This window comes from Aspergillus melleus, assembly GCF_016097325.1.
Source record: "Aspergillus melleus strain CBS 546.65 chromosome Unknown contig2, whole genome shotgun sequence".
Lineage (NCBI taxonomy): Eukaryota > Fungi > Ascomycota > Eurotiomycetes > Eurotiales > Aspergillaceae > Aspergillus > Aspergillus melleus.
This window is the reverse complement of record NW_025763371.1, coordinates 4,268,386-4,284,714: the sequence shown is the minus strand read 5'-3', so window position 1 is coordinate 4,284,714 and position 16,329 is coordinate 4,268,386. Positions and strand designations below refer to the sequence as shown.

General features: G+C 46.2%; 7 protein-coding genes across 7 annotated transcripts; 4 read left to right on the top strand and 3 right to left on the bottom strand.

Moving 5' to 3' along the window:
- Window positions 1–4,032: 4,032 nt before the first annotated feature.
- LDX57_004287 (uncharacterized protein) lies at window positions 4,033–4,344 on the top strand (the record flags this gene model as incomplete). The annotated part of the gene is made up of 1 exon (XM_046085946.1): window positions 4,033–4,344. One exon carries the CDS (start codon window positions 4,033–4,035, stop codon window positions 4,342–4,344), a length of 312 nt encoding a protein of 103 aa, XP_045941909.1.
- Window positions 4,345–5,732: 1,388 nt separating this feature from the next.
- On the top strand, window positions 5,733–6,389 carry LDX57_004286 (uncharacterized protein; the record flags this gene model as incomplete). The annotated part of the gene is made up of 1 exon (XM_046085945.1): window positions 5,733–6,389. One exon carries the CDS (start codon window positions 5,733–5,735, stop codon window positions 6,387–6,389), a length of 657 nt encoding a protein of 218 aa, XP_045941908.1.
- A 1,646-nt stretch (window positions 6,390–8,035) lies between these two features.
- On the bottom strand, window positions 8,036–8,732 carry RPS17B (40S ribosomal protein eS17; the record flags this gene model as incomplete). Its single annotated transcript, XM_046085944.1, has 4 exons — window positions 8,036–8,119; window positions 8,188–8,365; window positions 8,450–8,472; window positions 8,586–8,732. 4 exons carry the CDS (start codon window positions 8,730–8,732, stop codon window positions 8,036–8,038), a joined length of 432 nt encoding a protein of 143 aa, XP_045941907.1.
- A 648-nt stretch (window positions 8,733–9,380) lies between these two features.
- Window positions 9,381–11,003, bottom strand: LDX57_004284 (uncharacterized protein). Its single transcript, XM_046085943.1, has one exon. The coding sequence runs from the start codon at window positions 10,826–10,828 to the stop codon at window positions 9,449–9,451; it is 1,380 nt and encodes a 459-aa protein (XP_045941906.1). The 5' UTR covers window positions 10,829–11,003; the 3' UTR covers window positions 9,381–9,448.
- A 752-nt stretch (window positions 11,004–11,755) lies between these two features.
- LDX57_004283 (uncharacterized protein) lies at window positions 11,756–12,326 on the top strand (the record flags this gene model as incomplete). The annotated part of the gene is made up of 2 exons (XM_046085942.1): window positions 11,756–12,214; window positions 12,264–12,326. 2 exons carry the CDS (start codon window positions 11,756–11,758, stop codon window positions 12,324–12,326), a joined length of 522 nt encoding a protein of 173 aa, XP_045941905.1.
- A 349-nt stretch (window positions 12,327–12,675) lies between these two features.
- Window positions 12,676–14,349, top strand: LDX57_004282 (uncharacterized protein). The gene is made up of 4 exons (XM_046085941.1): window positions 12,676–12,804; window positions 12,862–13,091; window positions 13,157–13,434; window positions 13,489–14,349. The coding sequence occupies exons 1-4, from the start codon at window positions 12,735–12,737 to the stop codon at window positions 13,799–13,801; spliced, it is 891 nt and encodes a 296-aa protein (XP_045941904.1). The 5' UTR covers window positions 12,676–12,734; the 3' UTR covers window positions 13,802–14,349.
- Window positions 14,160–15,743, bottom strand: LDX57_004281 (uncharacterized protein; the record flags this gene model as incomplete). Its single annotated transcript, XM_046085940.1, has 4 exons — window positions 14,160–14,714; window positions 14,784–15,342; window positions 15,393–15,509; window positions 15,562–15,743. The coding sequence occupies 4 exons, from the start codon at window positions 15,741–15,743 to the stop codon at window positions 14,160–14,162; spliced, it is 1,413 nt and encodes a 470-aa protein (XP_045941903.1).
- Window positions 15,744–16,329: the final 586 nt, after the last annotated feature.

Genomic DNA, 16,329 nt, shown 5'->3' with positions numbered 1-16,329 from the left:
CTTCAATTTGATAATCTTCTTCTTCATTATCACTGATCGATTCGATATCATTAAACGACGAAATTAGTTTCCATGTCTGATTAAATATAGTAATTTCATCGCTAGAAAGATATTCTTTGATCATTTCAAGTTCGGTTTGTTGAAGATCGAACTTTGATGCGAACAAATGAAGCATTAAAGATCAGATTGTTTCAGGTTTTAATTGCTCCCGGCGATAGTGACAGACATCACGAGCATAGTTGAAGAACCGCTCAACACCAGTATCATTAGCAGGTGTTGCTAGAATATCCCGTGCTATCGCTGCAAACACTAGATACTCATGCTCATGCTCCTTCTAGAATATTTTTGGCTTGCCTTTAATAAGACCTATTAGACAATTTAACTAGAAAGCTTTATAATAAAGCAAGAGAATATACAAATCCTTTGCAAGATACCATGTAATTTCATTTTCCGGCCGGTCAACTTCACCTTATAAAATAGCGTGCGAGTCCATCATAAGATCAAACTCTTCTTCGTCAGATCCTTAAATAATTTGGACTTGAAAAGGCTCGTTTCGAAAAATAATACGCTGTTGATATTGATCAAATTCTTTCTATAATTTATCCCGATAGATTAGCATTCAATAAATATCTTCTCCCTTCTCATTTTTCTTTTTCCAGTCATTATCTTCAAAGAATCGAAGTTTCTTTGAAAGACACAGAATAGTTGCAATTGCATAGACTGTATCAAATGATTCGATATCGATTACTTTATAATATTTTGAAAGTTTCTATTTCGCTGTCTGTAATGTTTGAAGCATTCTCTTTTTCCAAAAAACAGTCTTACATTTTAATAACTCTTCAACATCATCAAGATGGCCAAAAAGCTCATTATAGATACTAAAGACAGAATGAACAATAATATCTTGAATCTTTGATAAGATCTTGATATAATGAAAAAAAGGTTTTGTAATCAAAAGAAGATATTTTATTTGACGTCATTCTTCTGGATTGAGCTGAAATTGAACATACTGGTGGATTGAACAGTACTGGCTAAAAACTCATTGTAGTCTCTTGGCACGTTCTAGCATTAGAAAAGTAAAATTCCAACGTGTGTGAACATTTTGAATAGATAAAAACTTTGATTCTATTGTTTGGAACGCCCGGAAAGTCTCTCGATACTAAAGACTAACGTTAATGAATACAGCAAGCTCTCGAATCTAGAATATTTTAGTAATTATAATCCTTTGATATAATATAATACATTTATTTTCTTTAATGTAGTCACGATATTTCTTAAAAAATGACACGAAATAATCTATAACAATTTTATACATTCATTTAATTACTCTGATTCGGCTTCCGCATTCTTTGGATTCGCTTTAATCTTTCCAAGAAGATCCTTTAGACTAAGCTGCATGACGTACATAATGCATGATATTCGGAAGATAGATGTATTGTAGAGAATCTGAAATTAAATTATCTTTTGAATGTCTTCGATCATTGTGTTGTTGTTTGATATATTATCAATTGTGATTGACAATATTCGATTAGTAATATTATGTTTCTGAAGGATTCGAATAACAATCTCACTTAGTTGAGTCCCAATATGTGATCTCTGTATATGCTTAAATCCAAAAAGAATTTTACAATAATTCCAGTCCTGATCAAAAAAATATCCAATGATTGCCATAAATGCCTGATCAAAAAGAGAAATCCAGCAATCTAATGCAATAAAGAGATAATTTCTAAACAAAAGCTTATTAAGAACATTCTGCTGCTATTCTTGGACTTCATTATTTAAAAGCTGTCTTATACTGCGGGCAGACGGGATATTAAACTCTGAATTAGCAAGTCTAATATATTGCAATAACTCTTTAAATTCCGGATGCTCAACAGTGCGGAATGGAAGACAGATAGTTGTGATAAACTTGAAAATCTTTTTTTGAAAAGTGATCTGACTGAATTCCGTGTTTGTTGATTGACATGGCTGAATAGAAATAGAGAATATTAATATATAATATAGATTAGATTTAAAGATAGACTTATCATCTTTTGTAATAAATGATTGATGTCTTACTTTATAGTCTTCTGTAACTTAATACAGACTACATTGATAAAATGGATTTTCATTGACGATGAATCAACACAATTAATCTCTAAGTGAATAATTACGTTCTGACAGCATTTACACATAATCTTAGGCTCGCCAGTCTTGATATTTGCAACTTGATCAAATGATTCTCAAACATCAGACTTTTTGAGATTACTATTCCAGTAAACAGATTTCTGAAATTCTTTTTTAACGCCAAACTCAGTCATTAATCACCATTCGACAAAATGCTTCCATAATTCATCCATTGTTCGATCACTTTTATCGCTGTTATAGAGTATATAGATCTGCTGGCGGGATTTGCAAACAATGTGTGTAAGTGAATCGGGTGCGTGAGGATATTGAAGCGGAGAGAGGAATTCAGAGAAAAGAGTTGATTGTATTGTAATCTGACTATTTGTCGCATCTAGAAAATCATCTGATTGTAGAATATCTGGATCAATGAATGAATCAACGTATTGAGACATTGTATATTGGCTTGAAGATGCTTGAGAATGAGACATGATAGATATAAGACTAGATAAGAATAGTAGAATAATTAGATTCACGAATAGGAGCCTTACAGAGAATTCAGTTATAAAATAAAAATGGGATTATAGGCAAATGTTGGTGTAATTTCAACGTGCTAAAAATAATATTCAATATTAATTGAGTATAAATAAGTAGAAGTGGATATTTGTTAATTGATCTATTTAATATCCAACCGATATCGGACGATATCGAACGATATTGTTCGATCTATATTGAATATCGGACGATTATCCCGCGATTGTTTGAATTGAGAAAAATGTTTAAATCCGCAAGCTGGAAACTTCAAACATAAATTGCGCTTTACTTTTATATGTAAATATACTAAATAAAGTAATTTTACAATGAAACAAAGTTCTCGCAAATCCATAAATATTATTTTGAATATCAAAACTGTAATATTTATAAATTCAGATACTATATTAAAATTTTGTAAAAAAACGTACTACATTGTCTGTGTATTAAATATATATTTTTACCTAACAACCACCTATCAACTAATAATTGTAAAATTACAAGCAACAATAACACGCTTGTTATCTAAGTAAAATATATACTGTTACATTAACAATATTAGCTTATAAATACAATATTACATCTTATTATTTTCAATGATAAGTGAGAGAAATAACAAATGAATACCGTCATAACCAAACATGTAAACTTTCAGTTGTAAAATAATAATTGGTCAGCTTCATAACTATCATCCGATTGTTCAGAATAGGATAAATTAGCGAGTTTTATATTAGTGCGGATATTTGTACGATATCCATCGATATCGTCTGATGTCTGTTAGATATCGTATATACGACAACGATATTGGAAAAAATCAATATCGTATCGGTTGCCGACTACGATAATGAAAAAATGTTGATGTCGTACGACCTGCCGCAGCCTAGACATATTGGTATCAATTACATGAGTCTTCTATCTGTTCTTGTCCACACTCGTGGATCCATGCTTGTAATGCATATCTAGTGATTACAGCTGCGCCACTGCAGTCAGGCAGGAACCCACAGTAACGTCAAAATACGGTAAAAGACCTGTCGGCTTGCAGGTGTATTTTGATTGATTCACAATTAACATATTCACGGTGCTGCCTAGTCTAGGCAGAAAATAGTGGCGCATACTATGGATTTAAGCTACTGTATACAGGCAATTAGAATACTACTCTTTCCCATATCTTATTATATGCTGGGCCTCAGCAGAACTCAACATTTATATTCCCGGCTGCCGCGATATAGACGGTTTTCTCTAGAATACCTTGCAGAGACGTCAACATTCAGCATATCAGCCCTTGTCGGTGACATTTCACATACAATTTTACTCGAAACGAGAAACCCCCATTCAGCCACGCGAAGTGCACACATCGCCGTCGAAATTGCTCAGGCTTAACGAAAATCCATCAGAAAGATGCCCGTCATCTTCCAGGACGTTGATATGGATACCATCACCACTTCCACCTCTTCTATAGCCGTTGGTGTTGTTCTCCAATCGGCAGCTGACTGGCGGCCATGGATCCAGCGGCTTCAGCGCCTAGTAGAGGCCCGCGAGATTTGGGAGTATTTGGAGAACGACCCCGGAAAAATCCCTGAGACGCCACCGGGGCCCGATTTGTCCACGCTGCAGACATTACAGGACCTCGCCCACTCTCAGCAAGCGACGGTAGCGACACTCCTTCGCACAGTTTACCGTATGTTAGGCCTGAGCATAACTCAACAATAAGCGTCGGAGCGCTCTATAGCGATCTTCAAATGGTCAGGTCTACATTGCCTCTAATTGGGTAGCTTTAATTGGTGGATCTGGCTGATACTGTTATGACTCGCTGAGACAGCGATGTATCTTTATGATTTGCTTGTTTCTTTTTGATTGGAATCGCTGTACTAAGATACATTGATAATGATTGGTTATTGCTGTGATATGTGAACTTGCTCTTCGAAATACAGATTACCCGATAACATAGTAGCTGTTACAGAACTTCCTTCTAAAGCTTCGAGCACATAAGGAATAGTCTATATCCCATATCCCGTACCTTTTTGCCAGGGTCTTACTTTCGTTCGTCATCGGAATCGGGGTTTGACCATGCCAAAGGGGTCGCCCGTGGGGTTGAGGCATCGATCTCCGAATTAACGACATCTAGTAATTTTTGGCATTAGCGCTCAATTTGCGTCTGGTCTACTTCAGATAGGTCTCTTGCTTATAGCCCTTCTTCGACTTTCTAAGCTTAGCATAGTCAGTGGCCTTCCAATTTCTCCATTTCTCCTACCTGCGTACTGGCATTCCAATGTCGAGCACCATTCTGATAGTAAACTGGTCAGATGAGCTTTTTGCGCCGTCCGCTCTCTCACAGGGTATTAGTCTGCTGACGAAACTATCTCATGATTTGTATTTAACTAACTATAGACTCAGATATATGACTAATGTTGGCGGACATACAGTATCTCCTTTCTCCGGGTATCCACCAATCCAGCTACTGGGATATATCCAGAAAATCCACCTTCATTCATCCACAATGACGGGTCCAATATCTATTCTGCCTCTCTCTTTCCCCTATGGCCAGCCGGCGACCACACACGAAATCCCGCTTAGGCTGTCTCCGATGCAGAGACAAGCACCTGAAATGCGATGAAGTCCGCCCGACCTGTGGGGCCTGTGCGAAATACAACCAGCCATGTATTCTGAAGCCTACAAAGAATACTAGATCTACTAGTGCTCAGCAGGTGAATTTCAGCAACAGTCTTGGCACTAATTCCACGGAAAGTTCATCCACCCCAAGCTTTCCTAATGCTTCCGGAGTGGGGTCTCCAAATGGGGGTTTGACATTACTCTCTCAAATACCTTCGGCTGGTGCAGATCACCGGTCGCCCAAATCAGCCCTAACTTTGTGGGAATTTGAGTTAATCCATCACTGGATCATCAATGTCACCGGTACCTTTGCCGTCAGTCATGGCTTTCATCGTAGCTGGCAGGATCAGGGGGTTCGGGAAGCCATGCGGTACCCATTCATACTACATATGATTCTCATGCTGTCAGCACTACATATGGGAATTACTAAGTCGCCATCTTTCAGCGAGAAACATACCGCTTTCATTCTAAGCGGATGCTCGGATGCAATGAGATCCTTTCGAAAAGAAGCTGAGTACATCAACGATGCCAATTGCCACGCAGTCGGCAAATTTCCATTTCTCCTGTCTATCTACGCTCTTGCACTTCCGTTGCTACAGGGAGGAGATAGAAGCGAAGACACGGTGCTAGACGAGATGATTCGTATCATGGTTCTAATAAAGGGAAACGGCACGATCCATGATACCACCAAGCCCTGGAGAAAAGCACGAGATCTCAAATCATGGCTCGAGGACGGTGATATTCTCGATGACGCAGCGCGCCTTTCAGAGGACCGTGATCTGGACTTTGCTGTCGCGGAGCTGCAGCATTGGATTGACCTTTCCGATGATCCACCGGCTGTTCGCGGTATCAACGCTAAAGCCCTTCAAGATTTTCAAGGGAGCCTTGGCTTTGGTCTGAAGAGACATCTGAGACCTTTGGCATGGCCGAACATCGTCCACACTGACTATATGGACCTGCTACGGCAGAGGAATACCGCGTCACTGGCCATCTTGGCGCATTATGCTGTAATACTAGGGCAATACAGCTCGCGATGGTGGTGTTTGGACTGGGGTGTGCAACTGGCCTCGGCCATAGCGCGGCTCATGCCTGAAAGATATGTCGCCGCAATTCTCTATCCGCTTCAGAAGTTACACATAAGATGAGTGAATATATCAAAGAGCATGCGGCTTCAATTTGGTGCTTCGTCGTCGCTCCTGTAACAAAACTCTTGCCATCAAACATCATTATTCGTATTAGTATTATGTCCTGTCCTGACTTTAGGTTATTGGAAGGTAAACATGATAGGTAGACATTAATCACTTTGCATTAGTTCACCTTGTATCATTCTATCCTAGAAATAAGTTCAGAAACCTCCGTCTAAGGTTTTGCATATACAACGCTAACTGCGTCAGGACCCTTATACATTAGATGGGCCTAACTATATAAGAGCTTTCTATCAATATATTAGGATCTTCTACCTCAAGAATTAGAAATCTCCCCAAACTAAATTAGGACATTCCCTGGGCTCAACTAGGCAGGTGGCTAACTCTTAACAGAATCGAGACGAGGTGATATTGTATGCCTAAGGCATCGTCCGGAGCGCTTACAGAAACCCTTAGTTGTAACTGCTAACTAGAAAGGTCCAGTCCGTATAGGTTCATATATATCATGTTGTCAAATACATAGTCCCTTCGATTCTCGATATAAGAAACGCACTTATAGTCACTAAAGTCCAAGTTTGAATCCGAGAGAACAACCAGAGAGGTGTTACTACTCCGTAAGTGGATGGATGGGGGGATTGCTTCGGTTTGTCTGATTTAGATGGACCTACAAGAACATCGGCTGCGGCGGACGGCGGGCGTCCGGCAGCGCAGGGGTTAGGCTTCTCGTAGGGTTTGGATTTGCTTAATTTAGTCCAGAGAAGTTCTCCCAGTCCTGCCTGTTGACCTACCAACTCACTGTTCTAATACAGAGGCGAATTCCGGTGGATCAGGTACGGGTCTGGCCAATCAACTGCTGAGACTTGGTCACGCAAGTGGGTTCCTCGTCGAATTCGTGGGGTATTTGAATTTTACGAAGATAGGGATTGAATGTTGATAAGACAAATGGAGGCCTCTTGCTTGGATTATGTGGGGTCTTGAAGGTATGACTTGGTCAAGGATATCGGATTCAACGCTTGCTTACGGGGAAGTCTACATGTGCATTCGTCTGGTTCTTGGCTCGGGTTGTTGTGCAAGAGTATTGCTTGGGTTGGGTGAAGGGTTTCTCCTGGGTCTGATTGTCGATGGCAGTGTCGCATATCCGGTCATATCAATGCGAATAGAAGCATGTCCAGGCATACTTTGGCCAGACCTGAGGACGGCATGCACCAGGCAAGTCATCCATCCGAGCGAAAGGTCAAAACAAAGTGTGGAATCATCGTGCAATTGATCATGAATAGGTTCATCTAGGCTTCAAATTCAGCGAAGTACAGAACTTTCCACCCGAGTGCTAAACGCGATCGATGGGAGACTGAAGGGTGTTTTTTCTTTCAAAAAGGCCTGGCGTATCCATTTTTTCCTTTATTTTCATCCTAAAGAAAAAGATGCCCGAACCTATTCTTGCAAACAACCATGTCCTTTGAAAAAAAAAAATAGTCTTGACGCCATTTATCACCCATCAATAGAAGCAGCATCTTTTTGAATTGTATACCACCTCCATGGTCGAAGTCAACGCTAGCACAACGTCTTCTTCTTTCCATCCGCTCAAGCTTTCGTCCGGATCATCCTTTTCTTTTTTTCATTCCCAGGTGCGACAAAAAAAGAGATGTTTACTGGCGGTTACCGAAGCGGCGGGGGCGCTCGGCAATGTTCTGCTGGGCGACGGCAACGACGTTGACGGGGACGGAGTCGAACTGTTCGAGAAAAAAGTATTTTGGTTAGCCTGGCTGAACCTCCGGTGTCGAATCGATCAAACACATACGCCGATGCTCTTGAGCAGATCCTTGGTGTCCTGGTCAACATCAAGCTTGCCAGTCTCGGAGTTCTGGGAGAAGTCAAGGGCGGAGACTTCGGGGACGTATTGATCCTTGCGCTCACGCTCCTCCTCCTGAAGCTTGAACGAGATACCGCGGACGGGACCACGCTGGATACGGCGCATCCTGTGAAGAGATTTCAGTTAGAGTCGTTTTTCTGATTTGGGTCTGGACGAGTCGAATTATCGAGGATCGGGTGGAAAATCATACAAGTGCGTGGCATATCCGGCAATCTGTCAAATCAAAGTATGTTAGCCATTCATCCTGGTTTCCTCCCGTTTTTCCAATCGCTTTCGTCCTCGCTTTCCATCCCCCCGTCGAATCGCTGGTGTCGGGTCCTCCATACCTTGTTCCTCAGCCTCTTGCTGGCGATGATGGCCACCTCATCGCAGATCTTCTTGTTGACCTCGAAGTCAAGGGTGAGCTTGGGGTAGTAGCGCTCGATGACGACCTTAGCGGACCTCTTGACGGTCTTGGTGCGAACGCGACCCATGTTGGCGGTATAGTTGTCGAGATGCTGCGAATGTTGGGGTTAGGGGGAGGGAGGTTTGGGGCTTCAATTTTGGTGTGTCTTTGGTTTTCTGTGCCAAGCTCGCTTAACCCGGCCGTCGGGCGGTGAGGGCGCCAGGGCCAATGGGGGCGGGCGGGTACGAAGCCCTATTCTTGTTCTTTTCGGGCTGATCCCACACAGAACGCACATTGATTTTGACAGATTCACAGGTTGATATAGGACATCATATTCATATGCAGGATTATATTCATCTTACTATCTTATTATATAGTGATATATACAGTTTTCCTCTTTCCATTTTCTGTGGTATCCCTTCTATCGTCTGCCTCTGCAATTCCTGCCAGGGCTGCGTCACGGGACTCGGGCATATTGGCTGCGTGTGATTGGCCCTGTAGCCGGCTGAGCTAAGCACCCGTTCACGTGCCCTACCGTGACATCATCTCTACATCTCTTGAGAAGTATTGTCAACAGACAGTAGATAGTCATGGCAATGCGAAACATAGTGTCGGTTTTCAAGATCTGAATTGAAAATATGTAGAAAACTGTCAATCTCGATATTATCCTTATTAAAATAAACAGAATGATGCGGTCTCTAGAGCACGGACATTCTATTCTATCATCTAACTTAGACTCGAACTATATATACTTCCGCCCCTCTATACTCTTAACATATCTGAACTCAACACACCAAATCTAAATTACAACTCCCCCCTCACCCACCCCAACAACGCATCCTTCTTCACCACCTCCAACCTCTCCTTATCAAACATCACCGTCATCTCCCACGGCCCCAATCCCCCCTCCACCGGCTTCCGAGGCTTCAAATACGCAATACTCGGATACACCGTGCGCGGCTCAAATCCTTGAACGTGGCCCAACCGCGACCCAAAGTCATGCTGGTAGCACGTGTTAAACGACAAATTGCTAAACAGGATATCGCCCAGTTTGCCCGGCTGCGCGTCCCACTCGGCCGTCTTGTATAGTTCGTGCACGGTCCGAGTGAGATGCGCGTCGTCGGTGGCTAGGATCCTAGCGCGGATACGCGATGACAGGATTGCAAGGAGGGGGATGTACGCGGTGGGCAGAGTCGATACAGAGGAGGAGTCGATGAAGGCCAACGCGTCGGCAAACTCCTGCGGTCCGATTTGCGCGCCTTCTAGGAAAAGCGTCGACCCCATGTATGAGTCCGGGATGCGCGGCTGGGAACGCTTCCCCATGGTCACGGCAAAGTGCATCGAGTAGCACCGTTTCTCCTGCGGGATGGATGCACGGGCCGTGGCGATCCAGAGCAGCGACATGATGATGTCGTTAGTGGCGCAGTATTGGTCCGGCCGGCCGGACTCGGCGAGGTGTTTGTTACAGGCGGATTTCAGCTCCTCGATGAGACGCGGCGACAAGAGGAACGTCTCCCGGGGAATATCCTCAGTCGAGAAGGGCGCCAGCTCATGCAGCTCGATCTCGTCGGTGTTGGTCGAAGTCTCGGGGGCAGGACGATTGATGATATCGAAAATCATCTCCCTGGCGAGCTCGTTCTGCCGTCTTTCCTCGGCCAAGGACACGTCGTCGCCGTCGCGACAGCATTGCGCGAACGCCTTGATGATGTTGCTGACAGCCGGCCCGTCGATCAGGAGATGATTCCAGCAGAAGCAGAGCACGATGCCTCCGTGGAAAACGTTCGCCTGGAACCGCAGCACGGGCTTGAATCCCTCGGGGCCCTTGTTCGGGAGAGGCCGAAACGCACTATCGCCGTTCGTGTCAATGGCGTGACCGATCTCCGACAGCGCAGGGAGAGGCTTGTGCAAGTGCCGGACGACGACCATGGGATGGGACTCGAATCGCTCGGGCGCCGAGGGCCGGATCTCCAGCTGATGGCGGGGATCGCCGTCGCGGGGCGCCACCTCGCCGCCGAGGAAGGGCAGTTCCCGGAGCAGACGCGCGACGCCGGTGTGGAGAGCCTCTAGGGCGTCGTCTGCGTTGGGCGTCTGGAAGGTGAAGTAGTTGCATCCGTATGCGCCGATGCCGCCGACCACGAGGTAGTGGTCGAGCGGGGTGAGGAGGAAGGGGTCGAAGGATGCCATTGCGGATAGATAGAGATGTCCGTGCGGATCTGGATCAATTGGGTTGGATATTGGATTAGGGGCACGGACGTAAAATCTAACAATGGGGAAAGAGGGTACAATGACCGCAAGGGAGTCTAGAGAAAGTTACGGAGAATTTTTCATGGTCGACGTTGCCCTGCCACTTTCTCTCAAGCTAAAGCTACAAGGGTTACCTAGAAGGCTAGAACAACACGCAATGACCTGGATGCAACGGTACTAACAAAAAATTTAGGGGAGATGTTGGTGGGTCTTGCGTGCAGCACAAACCTCTTCATTCTCTGCGAAAAACAATGAACGCCAAGACCACCTGCCCTACTTGCTCTAGGTTGGACCAGAAGTGGGGATAGACAATCGTCCTGATTGCTCATAACCAATTGTTTCCCCACTCAGGCCAGCCGTAGCACGGAGATCTGTGCCAGTTACACTTGGGAGCACATGAACTGCAGTCACATCTTAGGCCTCCTGATCAAGAAGGCCTGGAGCAGCATTCTTGATTGCTGCCTAGATTCCACGAGCCTGGTTAGGTGCTTTCTTGCCCGAGCAGCTCTGAGTCAGAGAGAAATTCTATATTAAAGCAGATATTGTGCGACTTCATACCGCGACAGTGCTGCAAGAGATCCACGGTCGTCAGTCAGTCAGGCCGAACATTCACCACAGGGACTTCGAGGATTTCTGTTACCTCGTCCCCTTCCGACATGTCTGGTACGCTTGAAGTCAGCTCATCAGATGTGGAGGTCCTCGAGATCCTCCGGAGGGCCAGATACTCTACCGTCTTAAAGGTGACTGTCTGCGGCGAAACTAGAGTTATGAAAGTAGTGAGTGTACCCGCTCCTGACCCGACTCTTACTAAAGCGCATACGGTTTCGCAATGTACCTCCAACCCGGAATCATTCGCTAGAGCGCGAAATGAACCCCTTCGTTCGCGAATCTTCGGCCTATCGACGGCTAAAAGAAAAGGGGTTCTGCGAGAGAGGTGCCATTCCTTATTTTTACGGCATCGTAACAAACATACAGTCCGACCTCTGGCCGAAGATCTCTACGTTATTTGACGACGGATGGCCTCTCAATGCAGTTCTTCTGGAGTATATCGACAACATGCACCAAATGGATCTATCTACGTTCTCGGAAGCGCGACTCTCACAATTAGAACGTATTCTCCACGACATACACGAAGCAGGGGTTCTTCATGGTGACACCGACCCTAGAAACATAATGGTCTGTCCGGGCTGTGACGGTAAACCAGATAGGGTGCTATGGATAGATTTCGACTCTGCCCAACTTCTTCCGGTAGATGACCTTTCGTCTCTACAGCAAACGTGGCTGCAGGATGAGATTGAATTGGTGGATTATTTCGTGAAGAATTTGGTTTGTTTCTTCGATGGCACTACGGTGATCTTCACTAACTGCTCTACAGCCGGAAGACTACCGCGAGGGAAAACTGAGTCGCACCTGGGATTATTACTTCACGAGGAAATGATGGAAATCAACCCTACATTAACGCCACGCAAGCTTTCTTTGCTTAAATTCAATCAATTGTGGTACGCTCCGGGGACGGAACCCGTCTACGTTCATCACATCCCGCAGTCAACCAGCTGGACAAACTGCTAAACGAGGATTCCTGCCATCGAACCGTCTCTCCGAAGTCATAGCATCTGCTGTCCATAATGACATGGCCATGACAACGTTGATGACCTACCACATACCGCCGTTAGACCTGATATTTCAGCACTAGAAAGGGTCAATCCTTACTTAGTAGGAGCGTATTGTATTTTAGTGTATAGACTAAGTGTAAGCAATTCACGTGATGTCCTGGCGGGATTTCGCCCCCCGCCCCTGAACCCCTTCCAAGTCCATATACCCAACTCCTAATGGAATCTCAGTTAACATGACCCAAGGCCCAGTCGGTGAATTTGACGTGAGCGGAAAGATTGTCGCCATAACCGGCGGAGCCTCCGGTATGAGCTGTTCCTCAACTGGAATGAGCCGTGGCGGCAACCGCTGACCGTAACCAGGAATCGGCCTCGAGCTTGCCAAGCTGGTACTCTCGAAAGGTGCTAAAGTCCTAATCGCCGACTTGCGTCTCACCCCGGAAGCGGAATCCCTTGTTGATGAGAAGACCGTGATTTACGTCCCGACGGATGTCGCCAAGTGGCCGGAGCTTGAGAACATCGTTGTTATTTCCAAGAAGGTTCTCGGCGACGTTCCTGACGTCTATGTTGCTGGTGCGGCAGTGTTTGAGCCCGTACGTATAGCTTTCGAGGTCTTGTCTGTCTTTTGATCAGAAACCTCAACACTAATGATGTATAGACCTGGTCAAATTTCTGGGATGACACGGAAGCAGAGTCGTACGGCTCTGTCCAGATCAATGTGAACCACCCTCTGAAGCTCACGCGGATTGCAATCCGAGCTCTACTCGCAGAGAACAAGAAGGGAGTCGTTCTGATCGTGGCCTCGATGGCAGGATACCAAGGTCATTTTGGAGCGACAATGTACTGTACAACTAAGCATGCCTTGGTTGGGTTTACACGCTCGGTCGGCCAACTGGACAGCCACGAGGGTGTCAAAGTGGTTACCATCTGCCCTGGGTAGGTTTCCTTTCTTTCTTTCTTCTTTTCTACCGACATGGACTGATTGCGTAGGATCGTGGACACACCGCTCTGGGGCACCAAGCCACACCTGCGGGAGCAATTTGGATACCATCCGAAACTTGCGATCTCAGCGCGGACAGTTGCTGAAGCAGAGCTCGAGTTGATCGAAAGTGAAAAGTATAAGGGCGGGACCGTCTACGAGGTCTCGGTGCTGGGAGGGCGGGTAATCCCAACATACTTCATCACTCCCCCCGGTTACGACCCGAAAAAGCCGAAGCAGCGCGGTATTCCCAAGAAAGATGATACAGGGGAAAATGACATGATCTGGAGTGTTTTGGCGGCAGAGAGGAACGCGAAGTTATAGTTTTCTTTCCATCCGACATATTGCCTATCCCATGTAGTCGGTGGAATTACAGTACAGTCTTGAAAAGGCTTGCTAAACTAATAGTCACATGTCTTCAACTGAATGAATATACCCTGGATGCTCGACATTTGAATGATTCCACCTTACCCTGTATGCTAAGCCTTGACATCGACCTATTCGCAGGCGCTAGTGCTGTGTTCGATCTGAATGTCTGGGTTAAAACACAACTAAAACGCTCATACCAAGTCATCAACCAACAACTACAGCAGCAAAACATACCAACCAAGACATGGAAATACACTAACCTCATATACAGAATTCACCTATAAAATCAACAACAAAGAAAAAGTTCAACAGCCTACGACACTTCACCCCCAACCTTAACTCTCCTCCTCAACCAAACATGCAACGCCACAAACACAACCACCCCGACACCCAACATCGCCGAAATAACCGCAAACCCCATGATATAATTCGGCGCGTCCTTCTCCGGAAACAGATACGAGCCATAGATCTGCGCCAGATTCCCTAGCGCATTCACCAACGCCAAACTGACGCCCCGCGCTTCGGGCCTGAGACCCGCGAACGCAGACGACGCGTAGGCCAGACATCCGCCGTTCGTGGCCCATAGGCCCGCGGCCATGAGGACGAGGAGGACGTATCGGGCGGTGAAGTTGTAGACGAGGCAGACGGCGACGGAGCAGGCGAGGGAGAAGGAGAGCCAGGCGGTGATGACGAGGCCGCGCCAGAGGGGGATCCGGTCGCTGTAGTAGGCTGTGATGGCGGTGCAGATGAAGGCGACGGCGTAGATGGGGACGGTGAGAAAGTTGACTTGTTTGGTGGAGGAGGTGTTGAAGAGGCCTTGGACGAGGGTGGGATAGAAGTAGGAGAGGGTGCTGGAGCCGACGATGACCTTTACCATATGGATTAGGACGGTGATAATATGTATGACATAAAGAACGGGGCTGTCTGGCTGACTTACCATATACCCAACGACGAACATCCACGTCCGCCAATCCTTGACAGAAATCACGATCGCTTCCCAATGGGTCAATCGCTCGCTGTCGTCTGTCATGGCGGTGACGTTCTCGCTGGCGAGTCGCGCCACCGCGATGTAGCGTTCTCGCTCGGACAGACTGCGCGACGTAGCCGGAAAGTCTAGCAAGATGAACATAGCCACAAGGCCGACGCCAATGGTGGCTGCGCCTTCGACGATGAAGAGCCATCGCCATCCACGGATCCCATGCGCACCTTCCAGCCCGTCGGTGATGACGGCCGCTAGAAGACCGCCGAATGCGCCAGAGAGAATTGCAGCGGAGATGTACACGCCGAAGCGTCGAGATTGCTCTGTTCGCTTGTACCAGTTCGACAGCACGAGCAACACGCCGGGTGCGAACCCGGCCTCGATGCATCCGAGCAAGGTGCGCAGAACGACGAGGTGCTTGAAGTCTTTGACTGCGGCCATCACGCAGGTCAGAGCACCCCAGACGACCATGATACCGGGGAGGAAGAGGGAGGGGCGCGAGCGACTGAGGATGAGACTGAGGAGGTCAGTATCGAAGCATCATACGGAAGAGCGAGGTATGCTTACTTGCTAGGAACCTCAAAAACAACATATCCCACGAAAAACACAACCAATGCAATGGAGTATTCGTTCGACGAGAGGTTCAGATCGTCTTCCATGCCCGAGATCTTCGCATTCCCGATACTGTGGCGGTCAATACAAATTCATACCACAGAGTAATGACAGAGTGACATACTTGGTGCGATCCATATACGAAAGGAGATACATGATCCAGATCATGGGCAGCAAATAGAGATCAATCTTTCTCACGAGCGCCTTTTCCTCCTCGGGCGAGAATGAGGATGGAGCCTCTTCGGCATTCTCGATCTGTGCCGACGAGATGTCGGCTTTGATATCGCTATCCCAGCTAGCGGTCATAATAAATAAAGAGCACAAGCCAAGAGAAAAGAAGATAAAGCGAAAAGAGAATTCAATCGAAGAACTGAACCCATGCAGACCTCTCCCTGGCGGTCGAAAGCCCATATCTATACCCTGCCGCAGCGCAGAAGATGCAGCATGGCAAGCAAGCATCTTACGATAAACCGCAACCTGCCAAAACCGACTAGACTGATTTCTCCGCAAACGAGATGTCGCTTCCCCGCAAAGATTCCGCGTTGGGTGACCTCATTCATGGCCGTCGGCATCGCGCCCCAGATCTACGTGTGCCTCGTGACGAGGCACATCGGCTTTTTCTGGCTACGGCTACGTTTCCCCGAGCTTCTCACCAACAGGTTGGAAATGATCCACAGTGCCAATTGCTTGGAAGGGAATGAGGAGATGAGACGTCCATATTGCAGCTGATGTATAGATAGTAACTAGGCAGCGATGTCTCGCCTTGAGGATGGTATCGAGCCGAGCTTGAGACTGGTCTTGTTGGTTACCGGGCCACGATTGTCCGATTGGACTGGACGCAGCAAACAATCCATACTCTGCATGGACAAACAGCTCACTATGACGAATTTGA